The sequence below is a fragment of the Ursus maritimus genome, unplaced genomic scaffold, assembly GCF_017311325.1.
Source record: "Ursus maritimus isolate PB19 unplaced genomic scaffold, ASM1731132v1 scaffold_23, whole genome shotgun sequence".
In the NCBI taxonomy this organism is placed as follows: Eukaryota; Metazoa; Chordata; class Mammalia; order Carnivora; family Ursidae; genus Ursus; species Ursus maritimus.
Genome location: NW_024424786.1, coordinates 20,357,158 through 20,371,831, shown reverse-complemented (window position 1 = coordinate 20,371,831; position 14,674 = coordinate 20,357,158). Strand labels below are relative to the sequence as shown.

Here is a 14,674-nt window from a genome sequence, read left to right as displayed (position 1 = left end):
GGGGCGGGGGTGGGGCCACATGACACCCCCCCCAGGTCCTCCCACCCCCCACCCTCCACCCCCCCGCCCGTGTGACTCACACAGCAGGATTTCATGAACTGGAACCCTCCATTCACCAAAAGCCCCTTAACCAAAATCTCTCTATCCCTGGAAGTTCTCCTTTGCTAGAATTCAAGACTGTAGGTCACAGGGAGCAAGTTACAAGGAAGCAAGTTAAGTACTTTTTTAGCAAGAAAAGAAAACCTAGAAAGACACTCAGGAGCCACTCAGGAACCAGGCAGATACAACAAAATAATGTATGATGTTAATGAAGATTTGCCACCAGAAGACATGGGAAAAAAAGAGGTTTCTGCTTGACTTTTCACTAAGTAGAACGAGAAGAAAATGAACTAGACCCGTTCCCTTCCCGTTTCCGGGAGTCCGATTAATTGGCATTTCATTATCGCTTGCCCAATGGTCGAGGATCAAACGGCCGAAAGGTGGCGCCAGTGGCATTATTTACCATTTCATCCTGCCCCGCAAGAGCAGAATGTTGATGAACAGGTGTTTTCAGACTGGAAAGGTTTCTTTGAGAACATATAATTCTGTACCCCCATGTCACAGATAAAGGAACTAAGGTCCCAAGCGATTAGGTGACTTCTCCAAGTTCACACAGCACACAGAGTTGATTCATGGAAAGGCAACACAAAGCAAGAGCTTTGAGTTCAGAAGGACCTGTGTTCCAACCTTGACTCCAGCGCTCCGGAGCCACAGGTCCTCTGGCAAAGGGCTTGCCCTCTCTGAATTTCCACTGCCTCGTCTGTACACTGGGATAATAATACACACCTCCACGGGTGACAGGACTCCATGAAACATGGCCTGGAGAGGCATATAAAGATGAAAATGCAGTGAATGGCAGCTGCTTTTGTCATTATGAATATAACCAAGGGGAAAGACATTTTTAAAAAATAAAGGAAACACATCTCAGTCCAATTTTAAGAAAGACTTTTCTAAAAGTTAGCCACCCTTTTTTTTGTTTTTTGGAAAGACTGCTTTAGAAGATACTAAAGGTAGGAAGCTCCCCATCACTGGAGATAGTCAAGCAGACTAATAGCCCCCTGAGGGATGGGGATGCTGTGGCAGGGATTCCTGTTTGGGGTGAAAACCACAGAGGACCTTCTAACTCTAACTCTAAGATTCTTTGCTTTCCCCTTGTTCTCCCCCATCATGGGTGCCTGGGGGCAGGAAAGCTATGGATGTTGGCCCGGGGGCACTTCTCAGCTTCTGCCCTGGGAGCCACCACCCACCAGGGGTGACAAAGGGACAAACAGACCTGTTATCCACTGTTGTCCAGTCTTGGCTTTATTATAGCCAGTGACAGCCCCCTGCCAGGAGCAGGGGCCCCGGGGCATAGAGAGGGCCCTCCATGAAAAGGAGAAAGTGTGACTAAATCACAGCAACTCAGGGAGGGGATCCATTCAGAACCTTCAGAGGGAACCACTTTGCTGGAGAATCCCCGGGCCATGGACAGGGAGGTGTTCCATCCTGGAAGAGGATGCAGCTTGGCATTGCCAGCTTTCACCAAACATCATGTCAATCAAATTTGTCGCCAAACCCCAGCAGCCCCTGTGCTGGGGTCTCTTAGCCCGGGCGCTTCCCTTCCCTGACACTTGGTACATCCCCGAATCCCTGTCCCTGGAGCCATGACCTCAGGGTCCCTGCAAAACAAACCAAACACAGTTGTTTTTCCAACAGGCCATATTTTGCATCTCCTTATTCTGAGGTCACAAAGCCAACTCCAAAGGGTGGAATTTCAGGCCAGGGTAGTTACTGTGTCAGGCAGAACTACCTAACCATAAGCTGCTCTACTCAGAAATGCCTCCTTAAATGTTCCTCAAGCAGGAATGTATACTGCATATTGTGAATCAAAACACATGTATTAAGACCAGAGTTTACAGCGTCCCAATGTGCCCAGGACACACTGTTTCACCTGTTATCCCAGACTAATTATTATCAGTGCTTTCATTCTCAAAAGCGTCTGTATAATAAATTAGATGGTGATCTGGTTATTACTCAGTTTAGGCCTTTTTTTTACTGCATGGGTTAGGACTCCGGCAGAACAGGACACAGAACAAGTAAGTTTGGACAGAAGGAGCTACAGAGGGGTAGGGCCCAGGGTGATGTCTGGCTCAGGAGGTATTTCAATAGGATTCAAGGGCCCAGAAACACAGGGACACTGGTCGCAGGAGGGTGAGGACAGCAGGGAGGGCGGGGGGCCGTGGGTGGCTTCCACAGTGGAAGTGGAATGGGTCCCTCATCGGTCAGTCCTCCATCCTGTTCTCGGGTGGCCCTCTGGGCACAGTGCGCCCAGGTGCCCTGGCTGACCAGAACCCATCAGAAAATGGCACTGGGAATAAACAGTCACAAATGGGTCCTGTTCCAGGCCCCTCAGTCAGTGGGAGTTAATCCTACTGGACACCAAGCTGGAAAAGAGGTGTCCCTTGGCCTGTGCCGCCACGTGGTAACTTGATTTCAGACTCTTCATTCCCACCCAGCCCACCCCATTCTTCAGAGAGGCAAAGAGAGTCCCCGACATAGTTGCCCAAATCCTTATTACAGCCTCTCGGTAGGTCTTGCACTCCTTTTGGCCTCCTATGTCTATTTCTCCTGTGACCAGGACGTAACAGGCGTTCAAACCCCCAAGGGATTGGAGGCCCCATCACAGATCACAGACCCTGTGAGGGAAGCAGAAGGAGAACTCACTCAGCTGCAGTCTTGTCACATGCTGCCCAGAGACTGAGTGAGGTCACACTGGGGGTGGTGACACAGCCCCGCTCAGGGCCCAGGCCCCCTTGGAAAATCCTCGAAGCCGCTGGAATGCCTGGCCCCAGGGCCCGCTCCAGGAAGCCTTTAAAAACCAGGAGATTGTCATCTCCCAAAGGTGGCTTCAGTGTGGCTCAAGAAAAGCCAGATGGTCTTAAAGGTTCTCTCTGAAATGAAACTACCCCGCAGAGGGGCTGCTTGCTCCCCTTCTCCCAGGCACCCCTTCTCCCGGCGGGGGAAACCAGGATCGCCTGGTATGGTTTGTGGACTTCTTTTTCCTTCCCAGGTTACTCCTTCTTTACTGACAACGAAGAGACCAAGGCTGCCATCAAAGACTGTAAGTAACCAAGGTCATGCGGCCCAAGGCGTCGCCAAGGCCGCTGGTGGGCGCATGGGCTTGACCGTTCTTTTTTGACCACAACCGAAACGTTGATGACCTAAAACAGTCACAGACCAGGAGAAGACAGCAGGGGAAGACGTGGTGGGCAGAGCGTGGGCCTGGGTTTATGGATTCCTCGTCCTCCCCCAGACTCAGTTTCCCTATCTCTAAAATGGAGCGACCCTCTGCGGTTGTGGTGAGTTGGAGAAACAGTGCTTATGAAGTGTCTGGAGTGCACTGGCAACACGGATACTCCAAACCCGGCTATCTGTGAGCAACAGTAATCACAGTGACTAACCCCTGGGGGCCCCGTAGTTGATAACGTCTCTCAAGATGAGCTAAATTTTTAATTATAAGGTGGTAGAGTCCCTCCAGCAGCCCTGTTGATTCTGAGAATTAACGCTGTCTCACTTTTGCAGATGGAGAAGGTTTAGGAAATGCAATTTGGAGCTCTCACTTTTTTAAAGATGATGGTGGCATTGCTTGTAGTTACTGAGTGCCGCACAGCAGCCCTGGCCTGGGGTCAGCAGGAGACGCGGGTCCTGGGCAGGCCCCTTCCCTCCATGGACTTCGGCCCCTTCGTCCACAGAGGGAGGACAGGGCATGTGGGGGGACGGGGGACTCCTGAGGCCTCTGAGGGGCAGGCACAGACGGATGGTTTCTTATGACTTGTTTTTCCTGTCCTGAAAGTCCCAAGCGATCAACTGAGGATTCAGGGTATCTGGTTAATGCAGGTTTTCTCATTCAGAGTTTTAGCACAGGAACAGCAGCTCCTGTAAAGCCCACGCTGCGGGCTTACCGAGGACGCCATGGCCCACAGATCCCCACGGCCCTCCCAGGAGCGGCTCTGCCTTCCATGAGGTTTCCCCGCCCTCGGGCCCCAGGGCAGAGCCTCTCCTGCCTGCAAACAAAGTTCCCACAGAGCTTCTGGCTCTGCCTGGAATCCCTTCCCTTCCATCCACAGTGGTCTGCCGGGTACAAACCCTGCTGTCTCCACCCAGCCCAGGCCAGGCCAAGCCCCTGGGAAGAAATGAGCCCCCTGAGGCTCAGGGGCCATTACTGAGTCTGTCTAAAGGCTTGAGCCCAGGGGAGGTGCTTGCCATACTCCTAAGCAGCAGAGAGTTTGACCTGCCCAAACTTTTCCCAGTGGTCAGGTCTCTGCCTATAAATGGGTGTCTTTTGCCAGCCTGCCTCCCTCACAGCTAGGAAGAAACAGTGTGTCCCATACGTTCTTTAGAAGAAGCTGTTACCTGAGTATAGAACTAGCCCCAATTAGAGTCATTGCTAGAATAATAATAATGGCAGCTAGCATTCACCGAGTGCTTATAATGAGCCCTGCCCTGTGCTAGAATCTTTACCAACATGATTTCAGGTAATTTTGCTAATAACCCTGTAAGACAAGACCTAGTACCACATAGCAATGAAAGCTTAGAGGTTAAATGTGACAGGTTAGGAAGGTGACAGATAGTGTGTCTAAATCCGAAGCCCTTAACCCCTTCCTCCCCTCACGCATCCCTTCCTTTCCCTTTTCATTCATTCATTCATTCATTCATTCATTCAACAAACATTTAGTGTACGCTTACCACAACCCAGGCCCGAGGCACCTACTATGTGCCATGGCTGCTATGATGAGTGCAACTTTGGTCTTTCCATCATAAAGCAAGCAAGGGAGAGAGACATTAAACAAATAATCCCTGTAATAAATTTGTAATGGCTAAGTATGATGATACCACAAAGGAAAAGGACAGGGTGCTATGTGTGTGTGATGGAGAACAGATTGCATTTCATTAGGGATGAGGGAAGACTTCCTGGAGGAAGAGATATTTAAATTAAGTCTAAAGGTTGAGCAGAAGTTAGCCAGGAAGAGGGAAGAAAAGGGTACAGGGAGTGAGTGGCAAGTGCAAAGGCCCTGAGGCAGGAACACTTTTGGATCCCTTGAGAAAGAATCAGAAAACTAGCACTAGGAGGCTCAGTACAGTGACCAGTAGCCACATGTGGCCATTACGTTTAATTAAAATTAAATAAAGTAAAAATTCAGCTGCTGAGTCACACTAGGCACATTCCAAGCACTCCATAGCCACAGGCAGCTAGTGGCTACCACATACAACTGCTCAGATTTCCATCATCGTAGTTTTCTCAGAGAGTGCCTTGGTAGACCATAGCAACATCAGCGGAGGGAGGAGTGGAAGCTGAGGCCAAGAGCAGGGCAGAAGCAGGTCACATACAGCTTTTGAGTTTGGATTTCATTCTGAGCAGGCTGGGAAGCCACTGAAGAGAGAAACAATGAAGTCCCATTTGCATTTTAAGAAGATCCCCCAGACTGCCGTGTCTGGGTCAGGAAGGAGCCCGGCTAGGAGGTAGAGTGAGAGTGGTGGCCCAGACCAGGTGATGGGAGGGACAGAGAGAAGTTTCTGGAGGTAGAGGTGGTGGTAAGACAAGGGCTCTGAGCTGGCATCTCTGCGGAGACAAACCCTCGACGATGGCGGATGCCCCAGGCTTTGTCCCGTGCAGGCCCTGCCCAGCCTTACCAACAGGAGAGGCACTGTTTCTAGACTGAACTCGGGGTTAAGTGGTCCAGTGAGCACACCGAAAAAGCAGCACCACAGCTCTGCCGAATGGCGGCCTCCACTGCCACAGCCGGGAAACCGTGGCCTTCCCACGGGACCCCTGCGGCCCATCCATGGCTCTCCCACAGCTTTCCCAGAACGGAAACCCCAACATATAATTTAACGGCAATGAAGACAATGAACCGACAGATTATACAATGAGCCTGTTCTAGAAAATCCAGGACATATGATCACGACGCCTATGGCCCAAGTGATGTTTCGTGATCAGTTACCCCCCAATGCAGAAATGAGATGTGCTGGCCAGAGGCCAAGGGCTGGCCAACGAGGACAGCTGGCATCCTGGGGCTGCAAGTAGTGTTCCCATCAGTCTGCAGTGAAGACGAACATCTACCCTTACCACCTGTTAAGCACTGTGCCCCGGGCAGTGCCAGGTGCAGTGTTTTATGTACTCTAACTCACTTGATTCTCATTCTAACTCCATGAGGTAGGATGGTTGCCCCATTTGCATCTCAGGAAACCAGAAGAGCAATGACTTGCAAAGAAGTGCACAGATGGGATTCCAACTCATTTTCTCAAAGACTGTGCTTCTGTACATTGGGCCATTCACGTGCACATATGCACACAGATATACGCACGCACATACATATGCAAGCGTGTGCACACATGCACACACAGACGGGTGCACATGCCCCCAGACCCTTCTCCTCATTCCACTGCCCCCTCAGCTGAGACCCAAGCCTCCAGACTCTTCTGGGTCTGGGCCCAGCTCTTCAGTGACCCAGAGAATGAGATGATTTTCAACTTAGTACCTGTGGAAGGGTACTGGGTACTGTTGGGCCTGGGGTACCAGCCCAGGCCCAACAAGCTCTGAAGCTGCGGCGCTGACCCAAGTGACACCCCCCAGCCACTCTCTACTTGTCTCTGCTCTCGACCCGCCCTTTCCCAGCCCCACGGCAGAAATGGCGGAAAACCAAGCCTGCAGGCCTCGGGTCACCTCCGGGAACCACCTGTCCTGAGGCTCTGAGCCTCTCCTGCTGGCATGGAGCGTGGGCTCCACAGCACCACTCGTGGCATGGGGGACATGTAAGCTGGTTTGGGAAACTGCCCCTCCAGCCCCCATCTCGGCTTCTGGACTTCAGTCAACCCTTGAAAATATATCCTTTGGCCACATTTTAACAGTCTCCGGTCTCAAAGCAACCAAACCTCTCCAAATCGCACAGACAGCAGAGAACCCAGGCCACGCCCCAGTCACCCCACACCAGGCACAGCCCAGCTGCAGGGACCCCTAGAGATGAAGATAGTTCTGAGCCCAGGGGAACTGTCGCCCGGAGCTCCGGGGGCTTCTGCAGAGAAGTTCGGCGGGGTCATGGTGCTGCTGTGGCCTCAGGCTGGCGTTGGTGGCGGCTCTGACTTGGTAACCTGCCTCAGCCCGGCTAGCTCAGCGACAGCCGCAATGCCTCTGCCCGCACGGCCACCCCACTGCCACCCCCAGCCGAGCAAGGCCTCCAATCCACTGGACCCATGAGTAGCGTCAAAGCCACCCCTGGGAACTAGGAGCAGATAAAACAGGACTATCTCTGGCAAGACCCACAAGGAGAGACTCCCACAGTCCACCCAACCCCGCCTCACACTGACCTGTCCTGGGCTCCGCCGACCAAGCCAAAGAGCCCTCCTCCGCAGCACACGGGACAAATCACACGAATTAAAAGGGCGCCTTTTCCCTCCGTCTTCTTGCCATTTGGCATTTCAGGGCAAGCTTACCGTCTATTCGCCGGTTGATAATTCACCTTGGTTTATGCCGCCCCTCCCCGTGCTTTCTCTCGTCCTCAAAGATTAGTCACAGCAGCGCGAGGTCTGCTCTGCCGGGCAGCGTGCACTCCACCGGCCGGAAGGGCGCCATCTTTCTTCCGGTCACCGGCCAGCCGTGGGCCCTGCTCACCTGCTTTGGCCCCTCTCCACCCGGCGGCTACCCTCCGGCCTCGGCTGATTGCACCTGGGCACCCATCTGTGCTTTGCACACACCTGCCTGGGTGCATGGGCCTGGTGTTCCCCATCAATGCAATTCCAGACTGTAGCCCGTGAGAGGGTGCAGAAGGGACCCTGAAAGCTGAAGACCTGCGTTCATCTCGTTCATTCGAGCGGACATGCGCTGTAGTGACTAGAGCTGAGGGCTCTGAGGCCGGCCTGCCCAGGGGCGGAGTTGGGCTCCTCCAGCAGCCGGGCATGTGACCTGAACCGTGCCCCCCAAATATCCCGGGGGCTCGTTGCTTGCCTGCCCCAGTACCTCTTCGTCAGGGAGTCTTCTCTGCTGGCTCTAAGAGTGCAACCTTGCTCACCCCCCTTCACCACTGTTTCCCTACCCTCACCCTGCTTCAATATTCTCAGCGTTTATCGCTTGTTCACTAGATGTCCTTACCCACCCAGATGTAAGTCCCCACGAGGAGAGACCAGCTTCGGCCTGTGCCTCCAGCACCTGGTACAGTGGGCATACTGTGGCTCCACGCTCATGAACAAATGAGTGAATGAGCTGCAGTGAGCTCCCCGACCTTGCTCTGCCCCCATTTACTTCTATGTAAAATGGGGATAGGAATAGACGTTCATCACAAGCGTGGGTGAGATCGAGTGCCTGGCAATACTAAACACTCAGCAAACTCAGCTGATCCTTATTCACGAAGTGTTCATGGAACACCTACTATGAAAGACAAGATAAAGGAGTTCTGAACATTAGCTTTGGAACGGAGCTGCTCTGATTCAAGCCCTGCCTCCACCACTCTGGATAAAATTCTTAGACTCTCTGGGCTTCCGTTTCTTCAAGCACAGGGTGGCTGCAGGGCTTGAAGCAGACAGTGTGTGTGAAGTACTTAACAAGCACTTGGCATTTAATAAGTGCTCCATAGTACAGCAGAAAAGAGAGGTGAATCCTTACAGTAGTCGGACTAGTGCTGTGATACTAAGGAACACACAGGCGTATGGAACAGAGAAGGGATCTAACCCAGAGGGTAAGTTCAGAGAAGAATTTCTGAAGAGGTCTGGACAGTATGAGTCAACTGGGTGGAAGTGGGGATCAGGGAGCCATGCAAAGGCCCTGAGGCAGGAGAAAGCCAAGCAGCACTGGGACTCTCTGACCCAAGAAAAGGGAAGAAGTTGGGGAGCAGCAACAGAGAAGGCTAGTTTGCTGAGTGGAGGCCAGTCTGTGAAAGGCCTGACAAGCGTGACGGCCTTCATCCCGGAGACAAACAGGGGAGCGCTGCAGGATGATAAGCCAGGGAATGACATGAGCCAGGGGCACTGAGATTGCCCTGGGCAGCAGTGTGGTACACGGGACACAATTCCTTTGCTTGGCAACGTACTTGTTCTTCCACCCAGTGATTATGGCATAGTATGCCTACTAGACTATACAGTGCGTATGGTTAGTATAGACTAGCATCTGGTCTAGTGACTGCTCAGTACTATTACTGAGCACCTACTATGTGCCAGGTTCAGGGCTAGGTGTTGGGAGGATACCTCTGGAAATGTAAATTCCTGACTTCTGATGGGAACAGAGAGTGAACTAAATAAATATACAATATCCTATGTTTGATGATGATAAGTATTGTGGCAAAAACCAAATAATAATAAGGGAAGTGGATACAGAACTCTGGGTGGGAGTGAGCATGTGTGATGCCACTGAGAACGTGACTTGGAGCAAAGATTGAGAGGAGGGCCTGAACCCATGGATATCCAAGGAAAGAGCACTCAGGGCAGAGGGAGGACAGGTGCAAAGACCCTGGGGTGGAAGGTGTGGGGGAGTTTCAGAAAGAGCCAGGAGGCCAGTATGGCGGGAGCAAAGTGACCAAGGGGAGCGGCGGGGCAGGGTGAGATCTGGCACCACCTCTTTTTCTTTTGTTTTTCTGTAAATCATATACTCCTTTGAAACAGTGCAGTGCAAGTGTCTCAGATTGCTACTTACAGCACGAGTCCTAACTGAGCTCTGTATTGAGTTGATGCCTTACTTTCTGCTATTCCTAAGCTCTGGTCTCTTTGCTTTTACTTGTGTCCCTTCTAGTGTGTTCTCCATACACTAGACAGAGGAATTTTCTTAAAATGTGGGTCTTGTCAAAGTCCAAAGTCTTCACTTTACTCTTTGAATAAAATCCCAAGTGCTTACCATGGGCCTGCAAGGAAGGCCCTGTGGGCTGTGCCGGCAGCCAGCTTCCCCAGCATCACCGTCTACCCCTCCACCTCTGGGCACACGACGTGCCTCACGGATTCTCTCTCTGTGCCGCTCCTTCCCCCCCGAAGACTCGCTCACCTCCTCACATCAGCGCAGATGCCTCCCGCACACAAGGCCCTCCCTGGCCAAAGTGGGCACCCCTCCCCCCACCCTTCATTTGCTACCCCATGTCTTGCTTCCTTCATAACACCTACAATGGGTAACTTGTTTGTCTGACTTGTGTTTTAACTTGCCCGTGAGTCCTTAAATTCCACGCGCACAGGGACCACAGCTGTCTTGTTCTCGCTTATTCCCGCACAGAGCCCAGAACCCGTCCCCCGGCAGGTCCCTAGTGTTTGACTAGAAATGCTCCCTAAAGGCAAACACCGCCCACCTACTAATCACCCCAAAGCACCTCACCTGGTGTCTTCTACCGCAAAGGTGTCCAGTTCATCGTGGCTCATTTTGGTGTGATCTGAGGTCTGAACCATTTCTACTGCTATAACTCGTTCTGTTGCAGATGCTGATTCTAATTGCTTGAAAACGAGTGGCATCAAAAGTCAAGACTGTCACAGTCATAGTCGAACGAGTAAGTGTAGAGATGCCCTTTCTCATTTCTAATTTCCTAAAACCATTCATGAGACAAAGTACTCTAATAAGCTTTGACACTGAATGTTTGAAGGGGACCAGGGGTTCCCCAAAGAAGACAGCAGAGCAGTTGACGTTTATCAATTGTTATCAAAATCGCATTTCTTTTCACTTGGACAATGTGTTGTAGAATTAAAATGACGAAGCAAAGAAATCGTCTAGCCATGGTGAATTTCTGAATAAGGGTTTATTTCTCCTGGTCTACTGAGGGTCCTTCTCTCTTGAGTACTCAGGGACGATAGTAGAGAAAACACCGTGTGTTGGCAATTCTCCTAGCCTTTCCCGCCCCTAACACAGAGCTACCCAGGGCCGAATCAACTCTGCCAGGCTTGGTACCAGTCACTTGATATGTGTTAAATCATAATCCTCCAACTTCTGCTAGGAGGTAGGTACTCCTCTGATCCCATTTGACAGATAACTGGAGAGATTATGATTACAGAGCTAGGAAGAGGTGAATTCAGGACCCAACCCCAGGCAGTTGGACACTAGAACCAATCTTAACCACAGCTCTAATGGAACAAGAGAAATACCAGCTTTTCATGAAAAACATCATTGTAGGATTGGTCCCCCCAGACAGGCGTGGCTATGGGATTTTTACCACCATACTGCCTGTCAGAAAGATCATTTGACTGTCATTTTATTAATTCCTAAGAATTAGTCCATCGTTCCACAGACCAAGGACAGGCTGGGAGCCACAGTGCTTCTAGTCGGTATAAATTCGGTGTCCCTGTATGTGTGTTTTGTGGTTGCTTTATTTTTTTTTTAGGAGTCTATTTATTTGAGAGAGAGTGTGTGTGTGTGTGTGAGAGAGAGAGAGAGAGAGATCATGAGCAGGGGGGAGAGGTAGTGACAGAAGCATACTCTCCATTGAGCAGGGAGCCCGATGCAGGGCTCCATCCCAGGACGCTGGGATCATGACCTGAGCTGAAGGGAGACGCTTAACTGACTGAGCCACCCAGGCGCCCCTTATGATTGCTTTAATAGAAGACAGACATTTTACAGCCCAGGAAGGGTCCAAGTACAGCACTCGGTCATAATATGGAAAATAATCCCATTAAAAAAGCAGCAATCCTCATGAGTTAATGAGAAATCGTACAACTCTTAGAAGAAAATTTTTTTTTTAATTTGTAAGTAACTTTTTTTTTTTCCTTCTCAAAAGGCCTCCAAAGTTCTCATTTATGGGAATTTGTGCGAGACCTGCTTCTCTCTCCTGAAGAAAACTGTGGCATTCTGGAATGGGAAGATAGGGAACAAGGTATTTTTCGGGTGGTAAAGTCAGAAGCCCTGGCAAAGATGTGGGGACAAAGGAAGAAAAATGACAGAATGACGTATGAAAAGTTGAGCCGAGCTCTGAGGTGAGTTGATAGCATGAAATGCCCATGAGCCTTCGGGCAGGGTTATATAAAACGGCCAGCCATGGAAAACTAAACTGTTTTTGCAGCCTTTTCCTTGATAATCGAAAGGTCATGAGACAACACTCTGGTTCTTAGTTACAGGTGGGATTATGGCTTGTAAACGGACACGCTGTCCTTCTCCTTCTTGGCAGCGGCCCTGGGGGTCACGCTGAATGCAGGCCGTCCCACACATACACACACAAAACGCATTTTTATCTGAGTGTGGTGAGGCTTAGTTTTCGAGGTGTCTGGGAAAGGTTTAAGTGTAAGCTGATAACAGGGTGTGAAAATACCAGGGTAACCAAAGACCAGCCTGGTCACTGGAGAGGAAGGAGGAGAGTGTTTATGTTCTGTCGTCTTCCTGGGGTGCAGGCCTCCCCACATTGCTCTTCTGCTGTCTTTCTCAGGTATTACTACAAAACGGGAATTTTGGAACGGGTCGACCGAAGGCTAGTGTACAAATTTGGAAAAAATGCACATGGGTGGCAGGAAGACAAGCTATGATCTGCTCGTCATCAAGCTCCTTTTACCGATTTCTTGTCTTCTAAAACAATCGCATTGCAATAGACATTTGAAAGTCTTTTGTTGTTGTTGTTGTTGTCGTTAACCTGCAAATGTGCTGATAAAATTTCTCCATCTCTCGGCTTACATTTGGATTCAGAGTCCTTGTTGTCTGCTCCCACGGTGACAGCAACCCTTTAAGGAATTCCTTCTTTTTTTTCTCACCCAAGGGAAGGAAGGAATGATCTTTTGTGGTACCTTGATCAAACATTCCTTCCCTCATCAAGAGTTGCGGAAACACAATAGCCCGTGCTATCGGTGCTCCTCTGAGAAAAAGGATCCGCGTCTCCCATCTGAGACTCAATCAGTGCTCCCCTTCCAAAGGCTCAAAAGTTTTCACATATTTAACTGTGGCAGCTTGCAAAGGAAAGCAGGAAAAGTGACTCTTTGGTAGTTAGTATGGTAGGAGGGGGTGAGATGTGGGTAAGACAAACCGACTGTAGATTTTAAATCATTAAAGTCAAAGGCCATAGAAAAGTTTCTTAATTAATAAAAAGAGCAAATGCATCAAGCTGGGACATGATTGGACGTAGCATAGATTAATAGTAAGTTTCGGAACCTGGGCACCTTTGGGGCCATTCAGCAAAACTCCCACAGCCATCTTTCTAGAGCCACAGACTTACAATGAGGCACATGATTAATTCCTGCTGAGTTTATTCCCCCCCTTCTCCTGGTGGTGGGGGGCAGCAGAGTTAGTCAATGGATACTTGCGCTGATTTCCAAATCACCACTGTTTCTGATTCAAGCCTTCAACACCACAAACTTGTAACTTGTTGATTCTGTCTGTGCCCGGACGCTAAACCTTTATAGACCTGGCCAGGTCTTGACAACTCTGTCATGGCTGATTACAAGAGAAGTCTCCTTTGTTTTGTCTTCCTGGCATGTACTCAAGCTCTAAACCGTATTTCCCTGACAGAGGTAGTCACAGTCAATTGCTATCAGTAAATGTTCACGGGTTAAAGTCTGCACTGACACTTTCTCAGCGCTCACTGGTAGGGAAGCCATTAGGGACCTACAATGAGGTGGCCTGCCCCAGGGACTGCTGCTCCAGCAGGGCGGGAAGCCCGTGCGACCAGGCACTGAACCACGACACAGGCTGAGGACCTCCGTGCTTAGAGCTTCACTTCAAAAGCAACGTGTTTAAAAAAAAAAAAAATGTGAATTACTGTAAAATAATCTATTTTTGGACTCATGTGTTTTCCAGGTGGATACAGTTTGTAAACAATGTGAATAAAATATTTAACATGTCAGACTGTCCCTGTGTTGTTAAATTCGGCAAGGCAGACTCAGGAAAGCATTAGCGACCTAGAAAACTTTTGAGGACACTTACATTGCTTAGCATATTGGAGATGGGAGATTTTTTTAAGAGCCCCCAAAGATGCAAGAAATATATGCAATGCACCTACCCACCACCTCTACATCCTAAGACAGAGGGTCCCCTCACAAAATGGAATATATGGGCCAGTGGGGCCTACAGATATGTTTTTGTTTGGTAAACACACACACACACACACACACACACACACACACACATACTTTTTTTTTTTTTTTTTGCTAGTTGTTTTGAGGTTTGGTTTTGTTTCTTACTATGAGTTAGTTACCTTATCTAAAAATCAGGGGATTTACAGAAAAATCCAGATTTCCAACTTCTTTTAAAAAATCAGATCTGGCAACACTAGTTTCTCAATGCTTTGTGGCAATAATTCCTGGAGCTAAGTAGAAACAGCCCCTTTGGGCAGAGAATTTGGTCACCACGTCATACCTCCTTCCAGACATTCAACTCTGTTCTAGCATTTTTGTGGTTTGTTTTGGTTTGGGTGTTAGTTTAGTTTTGTTTTTTTTTTTCCATACATCCAGAATGCCTGTACATTTTGAATTTGAGACCCCCATCCTGGCCATCTAAAGAGGTAAGTACCATGTCAATGGACAGGATCAAAGCCCACAGTCCCACTGAAAGAAGAGATTGTCCAGAAAATTGGAAATGTGCTAACAGGAAGTAACTAGGAACTTTCAGGCAGCGCTTGGAAGGAGCGGAACCAAGAAGCTGAGGCAGGGGGATGGAGGGGAATGAAGTGGGGGCAGAGCGGCGGCGGCAGGAGGGGGAATAACGAGGGCCTCAAGCAATTCACAG

The 14,674-nt window shown here is 49.8% G+C and overlaps 1 protein-coding gene across 3 annotated transcripts in view; it reads left to right on the top strand.

Annotated features, from left to right (window-relative positions):
* Positions 1–14,035, top strand: part of ELF5 (E74 like ETS transcription factor 5) — a 24,503-nt gene extending 10,468 nt beyond the window's left edge. For 2 of the 3 annotated variants that reach the window (XM_040638944.1, XM_040638942.1), the window contains 4 exons: positions 3,089–3,139; positions 10,461–10,529; positions 11,748–11,943; positions 12,390–14,035. In XM_040638944.1, the coding sequence (XP_040494878.1) occupies positions 3,089–3,139; positions 10,461–10,529; positions 11,748–11,943; positions 12,390–12,486 (413 nt within the window). In that variant the 3' untranslated portion in view covers positions 12,487–14,035. The remainder of the gene's footprint in view (positions 1–3,088; positions 3,140–10,460; positions 10,530–11,747; positions 11,944–12,389) is intronic. The other variant, XM_040638943.1, reaches the window with a different exon arrangement.
* Positions 14,036–14,674: the final 639 nt, after the last annotated feature.